This window comes from Canis lupus, chromosome 10 (genome assembly GCF_003254725.2).
Source record: "Canis lupus dingo isolate Sandy chromosome 10, ASM325472v2, whole genome shotgun sequence".
Lineage (NCBI taxonomy): Eukaryota > Metazoa > Chordata > Mammalia > Carnivora > Canidae > Canis > Canis lupus.
The window spans coordinates 9,192,632-9,219,243 of NC_064252.1; the positions used below are offsets into that span (position 1 = coordinate 9,192,632).

Consider the following 26,612-nt stretch of genomic DNA (forward strand, 5'->3'; position numbering starts at 1 on the left):
CTCAAATATTCTTTCTATTAATGACTCAGTATTGTCACAGAATAAAGCTTCAGCTGCTTCTTAATCCCAGGTATTAATGGGAGGCCTGAGGTTCATTTTAGGCAAGTTGAGCATGGAAATAGTCAACTTTAATTTCCCAGTATTCAATACAGTTTAGTTCAGTTATGGTAAGCACTTTATATACATTCATTCAATCCATCAAACCTTTGTAGAAGTGGCATTATCATCCCTACTTTAGAGAAAGGAAGGTTGAAACTTGGAGAGGCTCAATAACTTGTCCAAGGTCAACAGAGAGCCAAGATTCCACCAACTTTGTTTGACTTCAAAAGACACTACATTTAATGAAGTCATTGTTTTCAGATGTTCATGCTCTCCATGTATTTTATGTTACATGATTTTCAACAGCAGAGCTCTCAGACCCAGTTGTTTGGTCATACATTTCAACAATAATAAAGTGGGGGTGCTTTTTCCTATAAACATTTTAAATAGTGCATATTTACTGGCCACATATTCTGTGCCAAACACTGCATATGTATTAATTCTTTGCTTCTCGCAGCAACTTGTGAGTGTGGTAGTATAATTACTACCATTTTGCAAAGGAATATTCTGTGCTCTGTGACTCAACACTCTGCCTTGATTCTCCATCTCCATTGCTGGATGCACCTTCCCTACTTATATTACAGATTCCTTTTCACCTTCCTAACCTGTGACTTGCCACTTTTGGAGAACCCCAGAGCTCAGTCCTCTCTCCTCTGTCTCACTCCACTACAGTGCCTCATGTGCACACACACATACACACACGCACATGCACTTAGAAATTATGTACTTTTAATTGTATATAAATACATAAAATCAATATTTATATCTGATTATAGATACACACACTCTTCTAAGATACAGTGCATCATACATTTAATGGTATATAAATAAAAGTACTAAAAGTAAAATCATTGCAATAAGTATGTCCCACAGGCAAATGAAAAGGTGCTCCACATGGCTATTTATTGAGGCAACGTACACTAAACTTAAAGTGGGATATCACTATAGATACATCAAAAGAGTTAGCATGAAACAGACTGAGAAAACCAAGTGCTGGTGAGGATATGAAGCAAGGGAAACTCTCATGTTAGAGGGAATATAACTCATGTTAGTGGGAATATATTATTTAACATTAAAATATGTCCTCAAAAGGTCATCTATTACTTTCATCAAGTCAACACCATTTGCTTTGGGGAAGCGCCGTATTCTGTTGGGGCTGTTCATCATACATTCCTGCCTCCCCTACCAAAAGAGCAAAGAGTATATTATATCGTTGGACATAGTGATTAGTGTAATGGTCAGCATTTGCTTCAAGCTAAGTTACTAGGAATCTTTTAGGGGTGATCCAGTCTCATTTCTTTCTCTGGCATCATAACCTTTCAAGATAATATAGACTTGTGGCTGCTGGGGCCATCTTATCATAAGATAAGGAAAGCCTTTTCTAGGCAAGGAGAGATAGGATGCCTATGATATTACTGAACTTGTAAGCCAGGAGACACCTTGAACTCCTGACTTTTGGAGGTTAATAAATTCCCTCCTGACCTTTGGTTACATTGGGTTTCTGCTATTTGTACTTGATGGTGTCCTCATATACTGTTGAGCTATTGCTCCTCATTTTCTTAATTTAAGATCCTAAGTTTTCTATTGCAATTTTTGCATCTATTTAGCTTTACCTAAGAGTGATAGGAAGGTATCTGAATGGAGGCCCATAAACTTTGAGCTTTATACATGCTTTCAAAAATTTATTTCCTTTGTATTTCTAAATATCTCCTAGTTTCCTTTAGAAATGAATGTCTTTGTTTTAATGAGCTGTATAGGGTAAATATCATTATTTTTATTTGATAGAAGGAAAAGATAATACAAAGAAATGGAATCATTGAGTATAACATCAAGGGAGATTGATAAAAGGTACAAAATAGGAATCAATATAATCTAATGCCTATCTCAACATATTTTCCATTAGAATTTGATGAATATATTATGTATAAAAAGAATTGATAATCTTTAGACTAGTACTTGACCTAGATTCTTAGGAGATATAGAATATGATTAATATGATTAATTCTTACATTCAACAAAGAAAATATCAATGTCTTTGGTACCAAAGTTCTGGTTGACTAAATAATTTCCCATTAAAATGCCTTTTTTGAGGCAGGCACTTGATGGGATGAGCACTGAGTGTTATACTTTATGTTGGCAAATTGAATTTAAATTTAAAAAATCCTTTTTTGCTCTGATCTTGTTAAAAATTTGATAAAGTTAATTTTGGGGGTTTATCAAATATTAATTCTACAAATGTTAGAATTTTTTCACAAAAAACAGAGTGGTAAACTATTTTTTAATGGGAATTTGACTTACAAAGAGTTTGAAATGTTAATCGGGCCTCTTAGAGTAAATAGGCTGTGTTGTGCAAGAACTCACTTTATTCCTTTTGAGGAAGAAAAGCTGCAAAAGTTGCAAAAGAAAAAGTATTACAAAAAAGTATTTCTTTTGTTATAAAAGTTCAGTTAATATTTGATGAATAATTCTAATTGAAAGTATCCTATATTCTAAGGCACTATTTTTCCTTTCCTTTCTTCAAATTGTCATTCTTAATTATTTGACTTTATGGATACCATTATCCTATCTTAACCCAAATTAGAAGAACAGGAATGGAAAAAAGCAAGAAAGACAAACAGAAAGAAGAGAATGACTATAGGGGATATTGGAAAAACATCCAAGTAAGACAATTAAATAGAGAAGTATTGACAAGTGAGAAATTGAAAGCCGCAGATGTTGAGGTTAGTATATTTAATGATTTACTGTATGATTAAAAAAATTAAAAATCAGCAGATATGTGATTCTTTGTTAAATAGGGTATTAGGTAACTGTTTAGGAAAAATAATATTTAAACTCTAAGAAAAGTGCTAAATCAAAACAAGAAGGAAAAAAAACCTTCAATATATCAAAAAGGAAATAAACTACTGACAAAGTTTTTCAAAAAACTGATAGGGATGAATGTCCTTAATATATAGTTTATACAAACCAATAAAAAAGTTAAGAGCAACAGAAAAATGAATAAAAGATATAAGTATATAATAAAAAATAAAATTGGCTACTGTCCGCATGAAAAAAATTCACTTGCACTATAAATTTTTTAACAACAAATTAAAATATAAATGCAATCTTCACTTAACAAATCAGAAAGGTAAAAAATGATAATATCCAAAGTTGACAAGCTCTGGTGGGATAGGTACTCTTAAAACATTGCTGGTAGCAATATAAAATAGTATACCCTTTCTGGAGGACAAGTTAGAATGATGTGCCAAATGTTTAATTAAGAACTACATACAGTCAAAGATTTGGGTAAAAGGATATTCATTCCAGTTATTTGTAATAGCAGTTTATTGGGAAATGGTTATCCAAACACAGCATTTATTTTTGAGCAGAGCACAAAGTAGGAATTTCATCGAATTTTCCCCGGGTGGCTAACTAACTGACCAAGCATCACGTACTGACTAGGTCAACCTTTCTCCACTTATATAAGACTACACCTCTCTTTCCACATCCACAGTAGTTTGTTTATAGGTATTTGATTCTCTTCCATTGATCTCTTTATTATCCCATGGCTAACATTACATAGACTTAGTGGCATGATTTTAGAAAGAGTCTTGACATTGGGTAGAACAAGTTTTTCTTGTTTTCCTATCGTTTCGAAAACATTTTGGGCTGTTTTTCCCCTCCCACCTTTCTTACTCCACATACTTTTTACAAATAGCTTATTAAGTTCCCCCCAAAGGTCCTTTTAAGATTTTGAGTAGAATTGAATTTGTGGATGCATTTGAGAGAAATGACATTTCTTCGATATTAAGACTTCCCATTCAATAATGTGACATAGACCTTCACTAAAGTATTTTTAGTGTATATGCCTATATCTATATCTATATCTATATCTATATAGCTATATATGTGTAATGGGCACAGATATAGCTATACACAACTTTTGTAATATTGACTCCTTTTTATTGCTATTATAAATGGTATCTTAAAATTTTAGCTTTCTGTTTTTGGCTGGTATAAAGAAGTGCAACTGATTGTTGTATACTGATCTTATATCTAGCAACTTAGAGGCTTTTTAATGTGTTTCCTTCCTGATGTGTTTCCTTCCACTTTTCCCTATATTAGGGGGATATTTGAGACCTCTGAGGTGTGGAAACTGTCAAACATCATTCAGGATGTGTGATTTGGGGTGAAGGCAGACAGATGGGTCACCCGGTCCCCTCCTGACTCTGGCAATAATGAAACATGGAGGAATTTCCTCTGAAGTGGTGTTCGTTCTCATAGGAGAGCCCTTGTCTCTTTGAGGTAAAGTGCTCAGGGCTTCTAGACTAGTGTTGTCTTCCTTTTGGGAGCTGGTTCCTTTTAAGTCTTCAGGTGTTAGCCCACATGTCACTTTCTCACTAATTACCCTATATTGGCATCTGCTAACTCTCACCTGTACCTGCCTTTATTCCCTATCACAGAATCCAGTTCATGCCCTTTATAGTAGGTAATGATCACACTTCATGAGTGTTTAATCAATTCTATCTGTCCTCTCCATCTACTGCAAGCTTCATAAGGGCAGGGACCAAGTCTGTTTTGATTATAGTACTCTTGGGTTTTTGATACCTGCCACTTAGCTCAATAAAGATTTGTGGACTGAATGAATGATTAAATATGTTAAATATCTGCTTCAATTTTTAATATTAATAATACACTGCATCATCATTTAAAATAGATTTTACTGTATAATTTTAACTCACAACTACCTCTAAAAATAGGCATTGTTAGTCCCAATTTGACAACTGAGGTGACCATGGCAGAGGGAAATAAGTAACATGGTCCAGAATAACAGAAGTCAGTGGAGTGAAAACAGAGCCCCAATCACCGAACTCCAAATCTAATTCAAAACTATACAGCAGGGGATCCCTGGGTGGCGCAGCAGTTTAGCGTCTGCCTTTGGCCCAGGGCGTGATCCTGGAGACCCAGGATGGAATCCCACATCGGGCTCCCAGTGCATGGAGCCTGCTTCTCCCTCTGCCTGTGTCTCTGCCTCTCTCTCTCTCTCTCTGTGACTATCATAAATAAATAAAAAAAAATTAAAAAAAAAACTATACAGCAAAAAAGAAAGAAAAAGCAAAGAAGGAAGGAGAGAATGCAAGAGAAAGGTACATGAGGGAGGAAAGTTCATTTATTTCTGAATTTTCCATGTCAAGAGCATATCATATCATTTATTCTGTTAAGAACTCCTTAAATCTCATACTTTAAATATTTTAAGAAACCTCATAGCTAAAAAAAAAAAAAAAAAAAAAAAAAAGAAACCTCATAGCTCATTAAAACATTTCAGGCCCGTAGACATATTAACACTTGCAAGCAACACTGTTCTACATGAATCATACAGTTTGCAGTTTTGAATAAGCCTCTTTTTCTCTGCTATGTCTCACCGGTATAAAACTCTCTGGTAAAATCCAGTCAGATAATCATGTCTGATCATTGTAAGAAGTACTTCTAACATGATTTAGTTTCAATTTCAAGTTCCAATTCATTATCTCATAATTCTTCTGCCTTAGTCAACATTACACAAAACTTTGGCTCTCTCTTAACATCTAAAAGCCAGATGAGAATATCTTCCAAGCTTTGCCATAGTTGTGAGGGTAGAAATAGAATTAATTTCTATTGGAATCATTTTTGAAAGAAGGAATACTACACTACATTTTCCTAGATATGACTCCTAAGGCAAGGGAAACAAAAGCAAAAATAAGTTATTGTTAGCACAGCAAAGGAAATGATCAACAAAACAGAAAGGCTTCCTACTAGATGGGAGAAGATTTGTAAATGATGTATCTCATGAAGGGTTAATATTCAAAAGGTATAAAGAACTTATTTAATTCAACACTGAAAAACCACATAGTCCAATTAAAAATGGGCAGAACTGAACATTTTTCCACAGAAGACATTTAGATGAAAAACAGATACATGAACAGATGCTCAACATCACTAATCACCAGGGAAATACAAATCAAAACCACAATGAGATATCACCTCACATCTGTCAGAATGGCTAAAATAAAAAAGACAAGAAATAACCAGTGTTGGTGAGGATGTGTAAAAAAAGGAACCCTTATGCACTGAGGGTGGGAATATAAATTGGTGCTTCAATATAGAAGTTCTTCAAAAAATTAAAATAAAAAAATAAAATTAAATTAAAAAAATTTTAAAAATGTTAAAAAATAAAAATAAATAAAAAATAAAAAATAAAATTAAAATTAGAAATACTGTATGGTCCAGTAATTTCACTGTTGAATATTTACCCACAGAAAATGAAAATACTAATTTGAAAAGATATATGCACTTTTATGTTTATTGCAGCATTATTTACAGTAGCTAAGATATGGAAGCAATCTAAGTGTCCACTGATAGATGAATAGATAAGGACAGTGTGTTTCACATATACATAAACATATATAAAATATATAAAATTTTATATATATAAATATATTTTATATATATAAAAATATTTATATTTATATATATATAATACAGCCATAAAAAAGGATGAGATAGTGCCATTTGAGACAACATGGATGGACCTGGGGGTATAATGCTAAGTGAAATAAGTCACGCTGAGAAAGACAAATACCATATGATTTCACTCTAAAAAATCTAAAGAATCTAAAGAAGTCGAACAATGAATAAACAGACAAAAAGCACAATCAGGCCCATAAATACAGAGAACAAACTGATGATGCCAGAAGGAAAAAGGGTGGGAGGATGGGCAAAATGGGTGAAGGAGGGTGGGAGATACAGGTTTCCAGTTATGGAATGAATAAGTCACAGGAATGAAAGGCACAGCAAAAGGAATATAGTCAAAGGTATTATAACAGTGCTGCAGGGTGACAGATGGTAGGTGCACTTGTGGCGAGCATAGCGTTACATATAAGCTTGTCCAATCACCATGTTGTACAACCGAAACTAATGTAACATGTATCAACTATATTTTTTAAAAAAGGACACTGCACTCAACAGTATTTTTATTTTAATCAATGATTCTCATTGATTTTAGTCAATGTTTCTACATGTCCCCTTTTCTTTCTTTGTTCCTAAACCTAATGATAAAATGATTGGTAATTTCCATTGATTCTGATTAGCAAGCTTCCTACTGTGAAGTTACAAGAAGGAAAGAAATCTCCTATTTTCCTCCGTCTCTGTGTAGTAAAAGACAAAGTACCAGCCCTTAAGTCAATAACACTATTTTTTGTGATTTGGAGGGGAAAACACTTTGCTGCCAAAGGGTAATCCTCATAGAAGAACTGAGAGCTAGGTGAAACACTCTGACAGATGAGGACCTTATTATAGAAGCTATTGACACAAGAACTCTAAATTGCTGAAAAGTACCACTCACCTCTCCCTGAACCCAACAGAGTAATGATATAGTATTGATGAAACTGTGTCTGCTGCCAGAGGACATAACAGTCCATTCTTAATCCAAAGTGGTTTATCAGGGATGGACAATGACATGACCTAGGGCTTAGAAAGCACCATCTCAGGTCTCTGACATACCCATCACTGAGACATCATATTCTATCAGCAGTGTTGCTTCTTGTCCACATTGTTTAAGAATACTCATGGCTTCAGCATGTGTGGTCCCGAGAAGCCGAATTCCATCCACACTAAGCAACCTGTCGCCAGGTTTGATGGTGCCCTCTCTGAAGGGAGAAAAAAGAAACAGTCTTCATTAGTGTAACATAACGGGGTTTCACATTAACAGTCGCTAAGCCAAAGTGGTTCTTTCACACTTTCTACCATCCATCCTATATGTATTTCCTTTTAAGCATCAAGGGTGATAGTAAGAGATGCAAGAGGTAACACTGAAAAGAAAATTGCTGCAATATGAAAGTCAGTAATAAGGAAATAACTGCATATTAGTCAATTACAAAGTTTCCCCCAGTTAACTCTTGGGGTGCAAAAGTACTAAATGCGTGTTTTCCCTTTTTGGGTTCTTACCTAAATATCTAAAATTCATTTATTAGAGCCCAGGAAATAGCATTTACCTATTTTTCCAAAGCCAGGTGAGCAGAAAAGCCTGCTGATTGCATTCAATTTATTATCAGTGAACCCAAATGCTATAGGGAGCACTGGTGAAAAATTTCCCTAGTCTATAAATTTCCCTATTGATTTATCAGGCCATTTTGGCAATCATTAAATTGATTCAGTCTCATATTCCCTGGAAGAGACAGGGAAATACTATTCCTTCTGCTGAACCACAGATACTCAAGGCAGTAGAAGAAGATGCCTCAGGACATTAGGGACGCCACTAAAACATAGCCAGGGAGCCTCCCAGATCATAACCTTCCTGCTTTGAGGGTCATGGATATGAGAAAGTCAAATGCGGGGATTACAAGTTTAGGATTTGAAAGGATAAACATCTCTGAAATATCTTTCACCTTGACAACTCTCTAGGAATTTTGACTCAATAGATCCCACTTCATCCTAAATTAATTTGTTTGTATGTTGCTCACAAACCAGTAGCTTGCTTCTGACATTTTTGTTAACCTCAACCTAAAAGTTAACAAGGAACAGAAATATTCTCATTTACTTCTGGAAGAAAAAAAATCACAGGAGAAGCACGAGAAAGGAAAAAGTCAAGATGTTTATGAAAATTTTGACTCCGTCTTATCCTCTGCAAAGGCAAACGTACTAGAACATAGGTGAGAAAACAGTATCTTCATATTCTCTTATTTTCTATTAAACACAAACTTTTTAGAAAAGTAAGTAACAGCATGAGTTTTGAAGGAAAATAAACCTGAATTCCTATCCTAGTTCTTCCATGTATTAGCTAACTGGCAAGTCACTTAAACATACTGTACCTCAGTTTTGTCACCTGTGAGTGTGGATAAAAAATACTTCATTTAGTAGGCAGTCGAGAGGATAAAATAAAATGTCTGCCAAGCACTTAGCATGTTTTCTGACACCTGGTTAAGTGCTCAGTAAATAATATGTATTATTACTATTTCTATTGCATAAGCGAAGATTTAAAAATTGTATCCTTGGAAAAAAAAAAAAAAAAAAAAAAAAAAAAAAAAAAAATTGTATCCTTGGGACGCCTGGGTGGCTCAGCGGTTGAGCGTCTGCCTTTGGCTCAGGGCATGATCCTGGAGTCCCAGGATCAAGTCCCACGTCGGGCTCCCTGCATGGAGCCTGCTTCTCCTTCTGCCTGTGTCTCTGGCTCTCTCTCTATCTCTCATGAATAAATAAATAAAATCTTTAAAAAATAAAAATTGTATCCTTGTTTGAAACACTGTGAAGACTCAGGGGTAATCAGAGCATTTTTCTCCTAGACTTCAATACCGAAAGCCGGGAGTTGTGGTCTCCTGCCTTGATGGAGTCAACTTTTGCTGTGGGAAATTAATACAAAGAGAAGTATCTCCTGAGACAGCTAAGTTGTGTGTTTACTTTGGAGTCCCTCTCCCCAACCATGTTTATGATGTGAAAACTGAAGGAGCTGCCCCTTCGGACACTCAAATTAGTAAGGAAGAGAGGGTTCTAGACACTGACAATGTTCCTTCCCTTTTAGTACAAGTCACTTCCATCTGACATACATAATCATTATCAGAAGGTAATAATCATAAGAATGTTGATAATAGTAACAATCAAAACAGCACCACTTATCTTTCCAGGTGAGGAGATTAGCAACTGGAGATGATGCATGTCAAGTGCCTGCCTTATAAAAGCCAGCTGCCTTTGATGAAGTCTCTATCGCATGATAGGTCCCCTGCAAGGCCCTAGCCGGTCTTTTTGAGAACACTGGCAACCTTGAAAGGTAGATATTGTGATCTACATTTTACAGTAGAGGAAAACAAGCTCAGAACTCTTGAGTCACTTGCTGAACACGTAGGGTAGTTGGTAGTTATGTGTGGAGTCTGGAGTCAGACCTTCCTTCTCCTGCTTCCACAGCCCAAACAATTTCAGTTTTCACATTCCAACATATTTGCATACTATCTGTTTTTTAAGGTGAAATTTCTAATTCATCAACGTCTCTGTCAATGTCCCCAGCTTTGTTCAATCTATCTGGATAGGGACACAGAGGGATGAAGTTTACCTGTCAGCAGGTCCTCCAGGGCGAACACATGTTATTACAACTGGACGAGATTTATTTCGATCGTCATGTGCTCCTCCTAGCAAAAACAAACAAACAAACAAACAAACAAAAAAACCCAGCTCAACAATGCTTTCATTAAAAAGAATCACTTACAAAATGCCAGCCAAGAAATGAAACTATGTTTTGTCCACGTAAATTTTTTCCAAAAATCTTATTCATTTTATGTAGAATATGCTTTTGTAGTCACCATGTCTCCACCTCTCAATAAATACATGATTGTATTTGGGGGTGATATACAAAATATTTAACAGCTAGTGTCACAAGAGCATGAACTATTTACAAATACCAGCCTATTAGAACAACAGCCAGCAGGCGGGTATACCTGGTATCAATTAACCTGGGCTATAATACAGGTGAGTCGGTCTACAAACTGACGTAAGGGAAGCAACAACTGAAGAAGGTAAAGGTATATCAGTATTTAACACAAGAAGAAAAAAATTCAAGGGGCTGAAGTGCGTTCCATTAAAGGTGGGCTGTTCAAAAAATTCTAGGCAAATCTTGACAGACTATTTCAAAACAGTTGCAGTCTTAAATGGAGACTTTAATCCTGCATAAAGACAATTTCTGCTCAAGAATTCTTGGAAACATAGAAACTTCAAGATGGAAGGTAATGCATTATAAATTCTCTTCTAAATCCAGGGCCCCTTTGTGAACCTCCTATAATCTGTGCTTCCCCACTCTTCTTGAGACCCACCAGATGGCCTACTTACTCGACTTGAGGCAGCCCGTTTCACATTTGGACACATAGGGTGTTCGAAGCTTCTTTCTAATTATTTATCTGATATCTCTCTTCCTCCAACTTTCATCTCCTGGTCCTTGTTCTATTATTTAGAGCAGTGAAACAAAAATGTATGCTCTCTACTGTAAGGAACGTTTTCTAGGAGCTGAAAACAGTGATGATACACCTGCTAAGTTTCATATTCTTCAGGCTGGACATCTTCACTTTCTGAACTTTTCTGCATCTGATTTGATTTCTTTATACATCGCCATCCTCCTGGCTGCCCACCTGCTGGTCCCTAGTTTTCCAGTATCTTCCCCAGTACCTGCTTGGTAGAGCAGACTGGCATTTACCAAACTGGGAACAGGTAGAGAGGTCAACATAAGGAACCTAGCCTCAAAGAAAACTCAAAAGGCATTCACTGTTTCCGATGAAGGCAAATGCTTCCTTTCTGCTCACTTCTATTAAAAATGATTTATTCAGTCTGGCTGATGGATAAATCTCCAGTATTTCACTCTTTCCCTCAGTTTAATGGCTTCTTTCAAAGTTCCTCCTTACTTGCAATGCGAAATTCACAACTTCCTCAGAAAAGAATTTTAAAATGAAAATGATGACAATAAATTACAGAACGTTTACCCATATTTATATAAAAACAATTATGTAATTCCTCTTTTGCAAGGTGATCATAAAAAAGACAGGTCTGTTTGTTCCTGATGGGATGTTGATTTAGAAAAGGATGGGGGCTGAAGACAGTACACAACTTCCCACAATTTTGATTTGGTCTAAATTTAAATCTGTAACAGTAAATGCATGGCAAAGCATGAGTGAGCTCTCCGTTTCTTCATATGTGACGTTTTATCAGTATTTGAAATAATGAACCAAATTTAGCTTGTGATTCACTTAGGTTCTAGACTTTTAGAGCTGCAAAGCAAAACAGAGAGAGTATTCTCACGTGAGCGTCACTCACCTGGAATGCCTTTAAAAAATATCAGTGCCAGGGCCACAGTGCAAACCAAATCTGAATACTAGGCTCCATGTATTAGATGAGTAGACCTGTCTACATTTTTCTAGTTGAGAATGACTGACAGGGCAAGTTTCCTGCCCAAAGTGAAAAGGAACTTAGTGACAGAGAGCTTTCCCTATTACTCCAAGTCATCATCCTTAGGTTGGTGGCAAGGGAATTAACTGAAATTTAACTCCACAAGATTTAGGCTAGAATGTCATTTTCCCTTCTATAGGTGCCAGGTTCTATTGTTTGGGGGAGTCAAGGTTTTAGAACCTATGACATATAGCATTAGAAATGCAATTGCATTCAGCAGGTAAAAGCCTGTTTTATTATACCAACACTCATTCTAACCAGTTAAGAAGAAATTCAGCAACACGAAATGAATATGCTCCATCTGTGATATTGTCCTCCTTCCTCAAAGTCCCGGTGTTCTCACTGAAATGAAGTTTAGCTCACATTCCATCTATGCCACGATGTCTTCTCTGCCCTGATAACATTTACCCACAGTACTTTCTCAGTCTGCAACTCTTTTTGTGACTAATCGAGATTCCGAAGGGAGGGGGCCACCTTTTGGGCATGGAAGACCCTTCAGGTGGGCCTTAAACTCATCTAAAATAGAAATTCTTAATTTGATTCTCACGAAAACTTGTGCAAAATTCCACAAACTTTTACGTTCAACTAATGTACTAAGGGAGTTTTTAAAGCCTACAAAAAGGTAGTACTCATAAACTAAAACTGGTTCATTATTACTAAGGTTTTAAAATCAGTATAATGCTAAGAAGTCTATGTCCACAAATCTAGGCAACATTCAATTCTTTATTCATTTATTTATTAAGCTCCTACGATGTACCAGGTGATATCCTAGGCTCATAGAAAATTCTTCCTCTGCATGCACATGCAGATATTTGAAATTCCTGCAAATGGTGGTACAGGCATTTTGTTGATTATATCATCAGTTGTCTTGAGGTGGTTTCAAATGCTTCCATTCTTTTTTTGTTGCTAATGATAAATTACTGTTGTTTTAGCTCTTTCGTTAGCAATTTGATTTGTTATTGATTAACCATAGAGCAACAAATAATGAATATTTGCATCAACAGTATTTTCGACTGCAGCTTTTCAATAATTAGGCTTGTGGGCATGTGATTCAAGTGTGCCTCTGTGTCTGTTTTTTATTGCAAAAAAACAAATTTGTATATACCACCTTCTGAGCCAAAATTACTTTATATTGACTTTTTATTATATTCATCTAGTTCTTTTATACAGAAATTTGGGAATGATTAAGGTAAAATGTTCTTGTTGTTCCACCTAAAAATAGGAGCTGGTCAGGAAAAGGTAGTAACTGCTGGACTAAATCACTCAGTGAGTTCTGCATTTTCCATTTTCTCTACTGCTCACTTGGGTACTTTATCAACTTAGGTCTTAAATTCACTGGATTGTAACTCCTTGCCTGTCTTATGACTCCCCAGTACTTGGCCCTATACTGACATGTTGACATGTCCTTAATAAATATCTGATTGATTTGCTAAATGGTTGGCACAGAATGGAACATAATGTTTAAAGCTTAGTCATTTAAGACAAATCTATATTTTTAATCTAAATGAACACATTTATTTCTTGATGCATGTATGTTTATTAAGATGCTTAGTTAGCTTTAATTAATGTTTTAATAACTTGGATAAAATTTTGACCCTGGCAAAGTATAAAATATAATAGATAAAAACAAAAAAATCAAGATATGCAAAATTAAAAAAAATCTTTGATGCATACATAGTTCCCTATTGAACTTTACTGTCACACTAGGAATTATGAGTTGTTTATCTGTAGTCTTCAAGGTGTAGAACTGCCTATAAGAAAAATAAAATACTAAAAGCCAGAATTAAAGCTCAGAATTAATGGTTTTATGGACAAGCTGGAGTCATCTGAAATCTTTATTATTAATGTCATCCCATAATAAAGTAAGTTAAGCTGATGTATATAGGTTCCCAAGAGATTAGATTATCTTCAATTTTTGGAAGGCTACAATAACAAAATGTATTTCGGGAGAAAATAATTTAAACAAGTTGCATAATCCTAGTGTATTAAATCAAATCAAGCCATATTCATCTACATTTTTGACTCAGAGATATAGAAAAATATGAAGGGAAAACAAAACGCATGTTGAAAAGTGGTAAATCAGTAGAATGAATGAATTGACAAGGTTTATAGTGACTTCTTGTTCTGTATTAATGGGCTGAAAACAAATCTAGGTCATGATTCTGCTTTGATTCCTCCCACTCATTGCTTTATTTTTAAAAGAATGGGTGCGAGTATTATAAGGTGACTTTATGCAATAGAAACGTCTGTTGTTGTTTTAAGGATGACTTTCTAGTTCACTCCCAATATTTCATTGATAAATTCTCCAAGAATATCTGATGGTTCATATTTTCTAGCCACCACCTACCTCGTATTACAAAACCAAAGGTATTTCCTTCTTTATGTAATGTGACCTCCACTGTTCGGAAAATAACACTGGATCCTTGAACAGCTGAATGCAGAGGAAAGAGAAATATAAGTCTTAAGTCATAAGAACATTTCCAATTTTTCTGATGTGGTATAAGACATTACAGATCTCTGCTGCCAATAATTCTTGTTATGAGTAATAAAAGGGTGATAATTTATTTTCAAAGACAATGTTAGAAAAAGCACTTAGAATGTCAATACACTCAATACCATACAGATACCATACAAATAAATTGTCTGCATAAGTGACTTAAGGCTCAGGCCCCCGTGGAATCAAAATTATAGGTACTTCCTTTCTTCTTATGTAGCCAGCTTACAGGGAGAGCATAATAATCACATTGTTAAAACTCTGTATAACAAGAGAGATAATCTTCATATAATCCATAGAATTATTTCCCCTTTGTAACATATTAGGAAGATGCAGATAGATTTTCTGACATGATGTACAGCAATTAAGAAAGACAACCCAGGGATCCCTGGGTGGCACAGCGGTTGGCGTCTGCCTTTGGCCCAGGGCGTGATCCTGGAGACCCGGGATTGAATCCCACATCGGGCTCCCGATGCATGGAGCCTGCTTCTCCCTCTGCCTGTGTCTCTGCCTCTCTCTCTCTCTGTGTGACTATCATAAATAATAAATAAAAATTAAAAAAAAGAAAGACAACCCAAATCAAAGTTGGAGGGCAAAAAAAAATTCTATGTACATTCAAAATATTACTCTGTCTAATAAAATAAATATTTACTTAATTTTATTTGATATCAACTGTGTATGTTTTATTTGCCTGCTTATTATTCTTATTTCACAAAATAAAATTGCATGATTAAGTTGATATCTCTAATTAATATTATGCACAGTATATCTGCATAATACAAGGTATAAGTTGTATGAAGGTATAGTAACTAAATTCTTCTGTGAGATTGTTTTCAGGAAAGTAATAAGTAATTCTGGTTATATAGTACATTATTTCTGAATTAAAAAACAAATTTCCACAAATTAATATTTCATCATTATGGATACAGGGATGTTTTTATTCACAGAGACAAAAGAATTTGCAAATAGCAGAATCTGATGGTCTTAGATCCTTATCTTGAATTTTACAATGATAGCTAATTATCTAATGCTATGTTTATTATCAATAGCACACTTTTAACACATTGCTATTAGATCTTGAAAAGCTGATTTCATAAAACTATCAACAAGAGGGACGTCCTGGATGGCTCAGCTGGTTAGGCCTCCAACTCTTGGTTTTAGCTCAGGTCATGATCTCATGGGCCATGGGATTGGGGCACACATTGAGCTGGGTGCTCTCAGCCTGGAGTCTCCTTGAGTTTTTCTCCCTCTGCCCCTCCTCCCACTCACATGTGTTCTCTCTCCCTTAAATAGATAAATATTTTTAAAAAGATAAAACTACCAAGAAATATAGAGATAGAATAGATATATGTATAGATTCTATAGATAGAATTTAATTCATCTTTTAAGGGATCCCTGGGTGGCTCGGCAGTTGGGCATCTGCCTTTGGGCTCAGGGCATGATTCTACGGTCCCGGGATCAAGTCCCACATCGGGTTCCCTGAAGGGAGCCTGCTTCTCCCTCTGCCTGTGTCTTTGCCTCTCTCTCTCTGTGTCTCTCATGAATAAATAAATAAAATCTTTTTTTTAAAAAAAAATAATTGCATCTTTTAAAAGAACATTTTTTTATCATTTACAGAAATAGGAAGTAATTTTAATTTAGCATTAATTACAATTATTTTTAATTATCCGAAGTTTTGAATCCTCAAAGGAATTGACATGATTATGAAAAGTACACAGTTAAATTCACAATACTGCACATATCCGGCTGGGATATAAAGTACAACATGAACTTGGATCTGCTGAAAAACAACATAAACCTACAGCTGAACAAATGTTTTGGTATATTGCTGATTTAATTAAATGTCATATTCTTGCTATCAGGGGAATTTTGGTTCATTTTAATCAGCCAGGAACAGTACATACAAATAGCTGAAAGTGTTGAGGTACAGTTTTAATTAAATGAAAAAAAAATTGAGTTCAAACCAAATGTTTTCTTTTTCCATGACCCAACAAACCACTTGAATTAATTGGTTAAGAACATAATATTTTTGTTCTTCTGGAACAAATAGAAAGGAAAGGAAAAGATATGGGGAGAAATTATTAATGAGCATCTACTTGTGTGCCAGGAAATCTGCAAAGTGGTTTATAAATATTATTTCATTTAATCATTAAATCAACTTTCAATTATATACAAATTCTTATTCTGGGCCACCTGTCCTAGTTGGCTGGGTGTCTGTTCTGGTAATGAAAGGCAGTGTAATTTTAATTTTGCTTGAGGTAAATCTTGCTGACCACAAAATCTTAATAAAATCTAGAGTCAATCTAAAGACTTTTAGGATTATCTACAGCTTTAGATTATCCACACTCCTGCTGTTTATCATTTACAAAAATAAATGTGAACGTTGACTACATTTTGATATACTTAATGAAATAGATTTGGGCTTCATCATTGTTATTTGCATGACTGGATCTTGATGACTGGGTTCTCATATTCACTAGCTGGACTCTTTCTATTGCCATGTGAATTTTATTCATCACTTCACATTTGCATATGTGGACATAACTATCCAAGTAAGGGGCTTCCCCAAAGAATCAAATCCAGTACACAAAAATGTTAGGTTGAAATGAATTTTGCGATGCAAAAATTGTTGTCCTGTTGTCCCTTGTTTTCATATGTGAATATGCATGTCCTACTATACATGCATATTTGTATAATTTTGCTATGGTAGATTAGATTTTTCTAGCTTATATACTACTTCCCTGCCCACCACCCCCCAACTTCTACCTCAATAGCAGAATAGGAGTTGTATTCTTTCCCTCCTCATTATCTCATCATGTTGGGCTTCCTCAGGTGACTCGCTTTGGCCAATGGGATGTTGAGAGATGGAAATGTGCTCAGGTAGTTGGGTTTATTCTGTTTTTCCTCTGCCATTGTCATAGGAAGAGCTTTCCCTGGTAGCTTCTACTCCTTCAGACTGAATCCCAGAATGAACTACATGGAGGAGACCTGAGACCGCTCCCCACTTTCCATCATCATCATCATCATCATCATCATCATCATCATCATCATCTATCACCTGTCTGTCTCTCTTAGAATTGAAAAGTAAGAAGGCCATCACAGGGACTTGTTTTAATACATTTATTTGAATTTAAAAAGGACTCTTTCTGACAGAAATCTAGTCTGACTTAGCTGATGGCGTAACAGTGAGGACTGCCTCTGCCAATCAGATGATGTGGGAGACGTTTTTCATAAAAGAAGTGAAGCAAATATTGTAGCTCCAAGGTCTGAATGGAAACACCGTTTAAAGACATAGAAACGTTATGCCAGAAATTACATCCTCTCCACCTATTTAAGCTTATGATAAAGAAGTTAAGTGATAACTAAAAAATGAATGAGGATTATGTAATATTTCAAAACCCTTTAGGGTTTGGTAACATTTCTCTAAATACAATTTTGAAACACCACATCATTTTAAAGTCCAGAAGAGCTTTAGAGCTCATGTAGGTCAACCATTCCATTTTCATAAAGAATTGGAATCTTATGAAAGGCAAGTGGTTCGCACAAGGTCCAAGTCCTAGTTCTTCTCTATCCGATCACATATACACACAGCCACACACATGCAGACACATGTCCTTCCCCCACTTCCTTCTGGACTCTGAGGGTGGCTGAGCCTCAAATTGCTGTGATTCTTGAGAGTTACCAGTCTCAGCCTTGGCGGCTTATCTTTCAGCAATCAGCTCTCTCCCCAGGGCCTCCCCGCAGTGGCTCGCTCCTGCTCTTGCTGTCTGAGCTCGGGATGCTTATTAATCCCTTCTACCTCCCTGAACTCAAAGATCTTATTAATTTATCTAAACATAATAGAGACAGGGATAATCCGTGGAGAATAGATCTCTTCTATCTGATTTCTACCATCAGGTTCACACTCCTGTTTTTAAAAATATTTTACTCCGTTTTCCCATCAGCTTTAATGCCTGAGGAAGAAAAAGCTGGTATAATCACCAAGTCGTGATAGGTTTTAACCCCTGAATACGTCTGATACTCACTCTCTCTTTAATCTTACTAAAGCTATATTTGGTCAGGATGTCACCTCTGTTTTGGAAAATAATCACAGCCTTCAGGCTTACAACAGCCTCTTATCTACTCTCCATTTGGCTTCCTAAAATGATAACTCTTAAAAACTCAAATCTGATGATGATGATGACGTTCCTTGGCTTTAAAAGCCATGAAAACCTCCTTCTTGCCCACCTGATAGTATCCAAGCTCTACCAATACGGCTTCCAAGGCTCTCCATTATTTTGTTCCTATTCACCTCACTGGCCTAATCCCCCTCCAGGTCTTCTCTTTCTCTTTGTGCTTTGTGGTTCAGACATGTGCACTGGGCTATGTTCTTACTTCCTTGCCATACCTGCTCCCTAAAATGCTCCTCTTCTTATTGGACTTGCATAACCTCCTTCCAATCTTCTGCAACCTCTAGCTCTAGATAACCCCTAAATCTCCACTACTGGCCTTACCCTGGGAAAGAGTTCCTTTCAGGAAGAGGTTGTGTTTTATTGATATTTATATCCCCAGTGGAATAAAAATGGTTAATCAAAGAGCATTAGCTCTAGATATCTGGATTCTCTTCCCTCCTTGGTGATGGTTTAAGAGTGATTTCAAAACAAATGGACTCCTTTTAAGTTCAAGAAAACACGGTGATCATGGCTAACAAGCACTATGATTTACTAAGTCCATGATGATGATCTAAATACGTGATTATAGCTTTGAATTCTTACATTCTACACCTACTCAAGCCATTTTACAGATGAGACACCTAAGGCTCAGAGAACTTAAATAATGTACCCGAGGTCACAAAGCAAGAAAGGGGGAAATGGACATTTCACCAGTGACAGAGTCTAAGCTTTCAACACTCGATTCTATTTCCTACTCTTGCTGAAAATGAAAAATGTTATAGCAAGGTTTTCGAACACAGACATCATTGGATTTTGTTATAAAAACACGTTATATTTTCGTTGTTGGATTTTATGTTAAGAATAAGAAATCATGATTGGCCATATATGTTCACTCCCCAAGTGCTCACATCTGGTCCCAAAGCTTCAAACACCTTCTATGGTCTCATTACTCTAAATGTATATTTCCAGCTCGGATCTTTCTCCCAAACTCCTAACCCCACCTCTAGTTCTTTTCTCGACATTGCCTTTCTGCACAGCACAGACACCTCCACTGCAGCACTGCGAATGATGAACTTCTGATATTCGCTCACAAATCAGCTCTGCCCACGTTCTTGCCCACCCCCCACTAATGGCAAGCCTATCCTTCTAGTTGCTCACGCTCAAAATCTCAGGTGGTCCTTGACTCCTCTTTTTCTACACAATCCCCATCAAATCTATCAGGAAATCCTGTTGGCTCTACCTTCAAAGTGATCAAGAATGCTTTTCACCATCTCCACTGCCGTCTCTCACCTGGATCCCTGCACTAGTCTCCCAACTGGTCTCCCAGCTCTGCTGCACTGTCAACAGAGCGGCCAAAAGGGAGACTTTGAAAATAGGCATTAGATCATGTCCCTCCTTTGCCCCAAGTCATACAGTGCCATCCTCTGTCATTCAGAGCAAAACTCAAGGTTCTTCCAGTGGCCTACAAATGTACCTCACATCTTTTATATTCCTGACTTCCTCTCCTACTTTTCTTTATGCTCACTCTGCTCCAGCCAAATTGCCCTTAATGTTTGTACAACAACCCCAGGATATTCCTGCCTTTGATCTCGGTACTGGCTGTGTCTCTTCCTGCAGTCCTCTTCCCCAGAAATCCACACAGCTGCCTTTCTCACCTCCTGCAAGTTATTGGCTAGTGTCACCCTCTCCATGAAGCTGTTCCTACCACCTTATTCAAAACTTCAATCCGCCCCCCCCCCCCCCCCCCCCCCCCCCCCCCCCGCCCCAGCACTCCCAGTCCCTCTCCTGCAGGGCTCCTTCTTTTCCCCATAGCATTCATGACTCCTAGCATTCATATTGGCTACTTTACTTCCCTGCTGTGGTCTTGTTCTGTTATCCCTCTTCCCCTGTCAGGATGTACAGAGTGGTGGCGGGAATGTAGCAAATGCTCAGTAAGCCATTGCTGAACAAATAGGTCACTATCGATCATTAATATTCCATCTGAGTTCTCACTAGTAGAGAAACGCAAAGAGCTTTCTCAGGGTAGCATCCACATGAACAGCTTATTAACAGGAGAGGTGGTGCTAGAACAACATAGCTTAAATGCAGGACAGCAGTAACGCAGAGCATATGGATATGTCACAATGAACAAGCCCGTGGACTCTGGAGTCAGGGAGCCTGGGTTCACATTCTGACTTTGCTGCCTACTTATTTGGGAAAGATACGTAACTGAAGTCTCTGTAAAATGAGGATAATAATGATAATAATGCCTGTCCTATAGTGCTGATTGATTTGTATATCTATTATTTATAACAAATGTTTATCATGCCAGGCACTGCTTTACAAACACAAATTCATTTAATCCTCACAACAGATCTATGGGTAGGAGCTAATATTATGCCCATTCCCGAGATATGGAAACTGTGACACAGAAAGCTTAAGTAGCTTTCTCAAAGGCATGCCCTTAGTTGTAGGTGAAGCTGGGATCGGAACCTGGCTGTTAGACACCAAAGCTCAGCTCTGCTCTGCTGACTGTCCCCATGGTGAGGATTAGGTGTGTCCGTGCAAATCAGGTTCCTTATAACGCTCGACATGGACTACGGTCTGAAAATGTGTGGTTATGTTATTATTACTGTTACTTGATAATAACATGTTTTGAATCTATTTTCATGCTTCAGAAATTAACAGAACTACACAAGAATCAACATAAAACACACTAAACATGCTTTTCCTAACCCTAGTCACTAAGTACAAAGCCTGGATGCAAGTGAACGCACAGAACTTATACATATGTTGACTGTTTAGTAAAATAGCTTAAGGGATGGGGCATCTGGGGGGCCTCAGTGGTTGAGCGTCTGCCTTCGGCTCAGGGCGTGATCCCGGGGTCTTGGGATTGAGTCCCGCATCGGGCTCCCTGCAGGGAGCCTGCTTCTCCCTCTGCCTGTGTCTCTGCCTCTCTCTCTCTCTGTGTCTCTCATGAATAAATAAATAAAATCTTTAAAAAAATAAAATAAATAAAATAGTTAAAGTGGCAAATATGATGTACCTACATCCCCTTAAAGGAACACAAGTCCTATGCCATTTTCTTGTTATCTGCACTCTTTAATTCTTCTGGAGTGGGCTGGAGGCTTATCAATTCAAATAATTTCTAAGTATCAAGAAACCATACCCTGTCATTCCTGTAATGAGACAGTGATGGCAAAAGGGGGCAACGATGGAGAACCAATTGTTTAAGGCAAAAAAGTGGCACAGCTGTTCTGCGCCCGCGCTGTGATTACTTACAGACTGGCGGCAGCTCATACTCGACTTCAAGAACCACTCTTTCCCCGACGTTCTTCAGCAAGCTGATGATCTCATCGTGGCGGAATTTGGCCAGGTTGATCCCATTCACCGCTTTGATGTAGTCCCCCACATCCAGCTGATCACTTCTGCAAAACAGGGCATGTTGCTTCAGTGGCCCCCTCCTCTCTACAGGCCTACGTTTTCACTTGTCCTTTGGAAAAATGCACACAAGCCCCGAAGGCCTGCGTGGCAGGAGCCCCTGGCCCCGGGCCTGGAGTACAGCTGAAGGTGGCTGAGAGATCCAGCAATCCTCTCATCCCTGCTGACCGGCTCACCCTGAAAGCCCTTTACCGGATCTGCTATGGACTCTGATATTTTCCCTAACCCTTTGCCTCTTTTAAAGAGCACCATGAAACAAAATAGATTGTTGTTGTTATTGTTGTTGTTGTTGTTGTTTGGTTGCTCTGCCCCGAGTCGGTTCTCTAGGAACAGAGTATCCAGATCCTGGCATTGCCAGGACCTTTTCTTTCTTCTTATTCTCTGTCATTTTGCTGCTGGCCTCCTGGACATTTCCTAGCTCTCAGTATCTTCACTGGGAGTTTGTTGAGGGCTAAGGAAAGGGCCAGCTTATATTGCTATTTATTGCTTACAGCAGTAATGAGAGAGAGGGAGAGAACAAATTACAGTGAAAGCATAGGGTTTCAGGACAATTCTCCCCTCTTTCCAACACAAGAATCGAATGGAGGCTACTGGGCAGCCCCGGTGGCGCAGTGGTTTGGCGCTGCCGGCAGCCCTGGAGACCCAGGATCGAGTCCCATGTCAGGCTCCATGCATGGAGCCTGCTTATCCCTCTGCCTGTGTCTCTGCTTCTCTCTCTCTCTCTCTCTCTCTCTCTCTCTCTGTGTCTCTATGAATAAATAAATAAGATCTTAAAAAAAATTAAAAAGAAAGAACTGTGGCTATTTTGGGGGTTTTAGGCAGACTTCACGTCTAAGGTAAAGGCAGGCAGTGAGACCACAGACGCTACTTAAAATCTGCATCACGGATGAGGACCTTCAGGAATACTCTGTCCCCACACAGAAACACCTAATGCATTTATTTAAGTCCAGCTCCAATCATTCCTCTTCGGAAAGCTTTCCTCATCTGCTGCAGCCTGCAGTCCATGCTGCCCCTCTTCCCTCCGGTTCAGTAACTCTCCCCGGACAACTTAACCACCTAATGCTCTGTGACAACAATGACCTTGTTGCCTTTTACTATCATGCAATGCTGTTATTGCTCTCAAGCTCTTTGTGCTCTTTATCCCTACCTCCTCCAGCAAATTATAAGCCCCGTAGGGCAGGGATCTTACCTTCGATCATTTTAGTTTACTACTTGTAAAACGGTCGTACCTTCAACAAAGAACAGTTGGTAGGTGACAACGTGAATTGTTGGTAATTGACAGTGTGACCCGCACAGCACAACTTTTAATGACAGCATCACTACAACTGGACATAGCACTGCCCCCCCACACCCCCTCCATTTACCCTTGCTTCAGGGCGACACATGAAAAAGCTCTGGAGACATGGGAAGCTCTAGCATCACAGATTGGCCATGACGGTTATAAAATAAAGGGGGCTGTGGGTGTGGAAAGAAGTCTCTTTCCTTCTGGAAAAAAAAAAAAAAAAAGGAGATGAGGGTGCTTGTGCTGACATCAGCCTATTTCACCAACAGCACCTCAGATTATGGACAGTTAGTTGCACGAGGCCTCTGTATTGTACAGACAGGTCCATCATCCAAAGCAGGCATGATTTTCAGGGATACCTGGTAAGGGAAGAACCCTAAAATGTAATTTGTGATTCTGTGGGCAAGACTCTTGATGTGCAGGAGGTAAGATGCATTAACCTCGCTTTCAATGAAACCTGATGGTCCCATCTGAAGCACATCTCAACCGGTCCATGAGGCAAGCCCGCCTGTACCCCCCTGGCAGCGGCCAGGGCAGCGTGCAACTCATCGGGAGGGGGACACAATGAGACCTCCCCAGCTCCGCTCCCCTGCTCTTGGAAACCTCATCCTTGTCCTCATGAAAAGGACGATCTCGCAAGTAGAAAAGCAGAGAAGGCGTGGGCCAGGCAGATCGTGACTCAGGAGCTCGGAGACGGGCCTCCCGATGCCTTGGCTGGCCGCCCCCTCCACGCAGCTGCCCGCATGCACGATGTAGGGTCACCGGGCCTGTTTGCTTGATCAGCCCTGGCCGCTGCTTGGTGGCATATCTGGGGACTCAAGCCATGCAGGCATTTTAAAGCCGAAGTCTTCTGAGAGGCCTAGGAGCTCCCTGGCGACTTGGCACAGGCCAGGACAGCTTCCCAGACACACCCCAGCGTGCGGCTGCCCGGCAGATGGCAACTGTCATTTATTTATCAGTGACCTTTACTGAGGGAGCTTGATTTTTTGCATTAGTCACCCCCCCACTGTGCTCCTTTTCCTACATTCCCCCCCCCCCCCCCCGAGATGTTACCTGGCAGCGATTCCTCCTTGGCGCAGGTTTGAGACCCGTGGCTTGCCATCCTTGTCAACTCCGCCCGACACTGTCAGCCCCAGGGTGGTGCCCTCCTTCTTCATCAGTTCAACCACGGTGGAGCCCTTGAATTCCTCTGTGGGAAGGAAAGCATTTGCCTCATTAGATGAGGGTCGAAGTACAGGATACTGCTGTGTGTGGTGAAGGGACTCCTGCCATCAGCTCTTCCCACTTCTTCCCTTATGAGAAAGGATCTGCGGCCTCTTATCCACGGTGCTTTGCAGAGCATCTCATAACGACGTGCACGCGGACCAAGCTGAGGCAGATACTCTATCGCAGGTCATTGAAATGGGCCCCAGTGGGTTAGTCCACTCTAGGCTCAACAACAAAGAGTCCGATGTGGCTTATGTACAAATGACAATATTCACCCTTTGTTTTGCGACTTTCTTTGGTTCCTCTCCTTGTAACTCCAAAGGGGACAGCTGAGAGTTGTAAGACAAGGGCCTAGCACAGAGTTTTAAGCAATAACACAACAATAATTTTAAATAATAATATCGATCATGCAGCAGCAAGCTCCAAGTTGCTGTTACATTTTTAGCTAAATAAGCCAACGACACAAGAGAAGAGAGCTTTCTACAAGGTCAAGAAAAATATTACTGACTCTGTTGTTTTTTTTTTTTTTTTTCTTTTTCTTTCAGAAAACAAAGTACAATGGCTTCACAAAACAGTTCACATTACTTCTTACAGGATGTGTCACAATATGGTAAGGTGGGGTTGGTACTCAGAATCTCCAGGTAATTGCCACACATCCTTCATTCTCTACTTTCAAAATTTTCAGATCCCACAGATCTGACAATGCCTATACACCGAGAGGGGACCTGAATCTTCTGATTTTAGGCACAACAGAGAGAAAGCTTTGAGAATATCCTTTTCTTTCAGAAATAAAAGTAGTCAACATCGACCTATCCAGAGATTAACCATGATAAACTGTTTTCAAATTCTCCGTTATGTTATTTCCCTTTTGCATACACACTTTCCAGGGAGGGATGGGGAAACTCAAGTTTTCCAATTCTTCCTGAATCACATTATGAATTTCAGGAGTTATGACCTTCGAGGATTTCAAAGACACTCACCAAAATGAAAGAATGGACTTTCTTCTTCAAAGTTAAGAAACCAAAAAGGTTACTGGCACACCTCTTCCCCTTCCTTAATTACACGTGACAGTTAATTATCATATCAAAAATGTATATGAATCCTTATCATAAAAGTTTTTAAATTGCTGCTGCTGGTATATTATCCCATCAACCAATGAAAAAAATAAAATCAAGTTAGGGAAGGAAATTATCACTCATCTGATCTAGTAAGGAAAACAGTATTCCAGGAAGGAAGGCACGGGAATAGGCCACTGATTTCCTCACCAACGAACGTATTAAATATCATTTCAGGCAAGGCTTTCAAGATTGCCAGAGCCTGTGACCTCTTGCATATGTGCATATGCAAGCTGTGTTGCTTTTTAAAGTAGAAGCCAAGGAAGAGTCTATGAGTGTGAATGATGTCAGCTTCATTCAGTACATTTTGTATGAAAGATCAAATAATGATTGAAATCCAGGGATCAAAATTCTTGTCATGTGCATAAAAGCGCAGGGCCTTTTACATGATTTACCAGAAGGATTTGAAACAAAATTCCATCATTGTGTGCATTTAACCTGTATCACCTTAAATCGGAATAAAACAACCCCTTCTACCTCCCATAAAAACAGATAGGCCCAACTGGTACTTAACGAGGTCAACCTAACAAACAACCCCTAAAGTCCTTCTTAGCAGAAGGCTAAGTATAAATTACTTTAAAAATTAGGTTAAATAATTAAAGTAATGAGAATTACATAACAGATGATGACTATTCATAATACAGAGACATAATGTGCTCAATGATCTTGCCCAACAAAAGAATTCTTTGCATTTTCTTAAAATACATAGATGCTCCTGTATATTTAAGCATTTGGTCATAGATCTTTACTTGAAGAATTGGAAGCATAGTTTTTTAAGGGCCCATCTGAAAAGTCAATCAGAAATGTACAAAGAGGCAACTATGAAACAGTAATAATCAGTAAGGGAGAAATAAGTTTTAACTAATAAGACCTTCACTCCTCCTAGGTTTTCAAACACATATTTCCTGCAT

At 38.3% G+C, this 26,612-nt stretch overlaps 1 protein-coding gene across 19 annotated transcripts in view; it reads right to left on the reverse strand.

Annotated features, from left to right (window-relative positions):
* The window catches only part of GRIP1 (glutamate receptor interacting protein 1), a 661,865-nt gene that overhangs the window by 122,012 nt on the left and 513,241 nt on the right, over positions 1-26,612 (reverse strand). For all 19 annotated transcript variants that reach the window (XM_049115121.1, XM_049115119.1, XM_049115116.1 and 16 more), the window contains 5 exons: positions 24,434-24,569; positions 21,940-22,085; positions 14,381-14,464; positions 10,157-10,232; positions 7,618-7,763 (listed from right to left, as the gene is read on the reverse strand). In XM_049115121.1, coding sequence (XP_048971078.1) covers positions 7,618-7,763; positions 10,157-10,232; positions 14,381-14,464; positions 21,940-22,085; positions 24,434-24,569 — 588 coding nt within the window. The remainder of the gene's footprint in view (positions 1-7,617; positions 7,764-10,156; positions 10,233-14,380; positions 14,465-21,939; positions 22,086-24,433; positions 24,570-26,612) is intronic.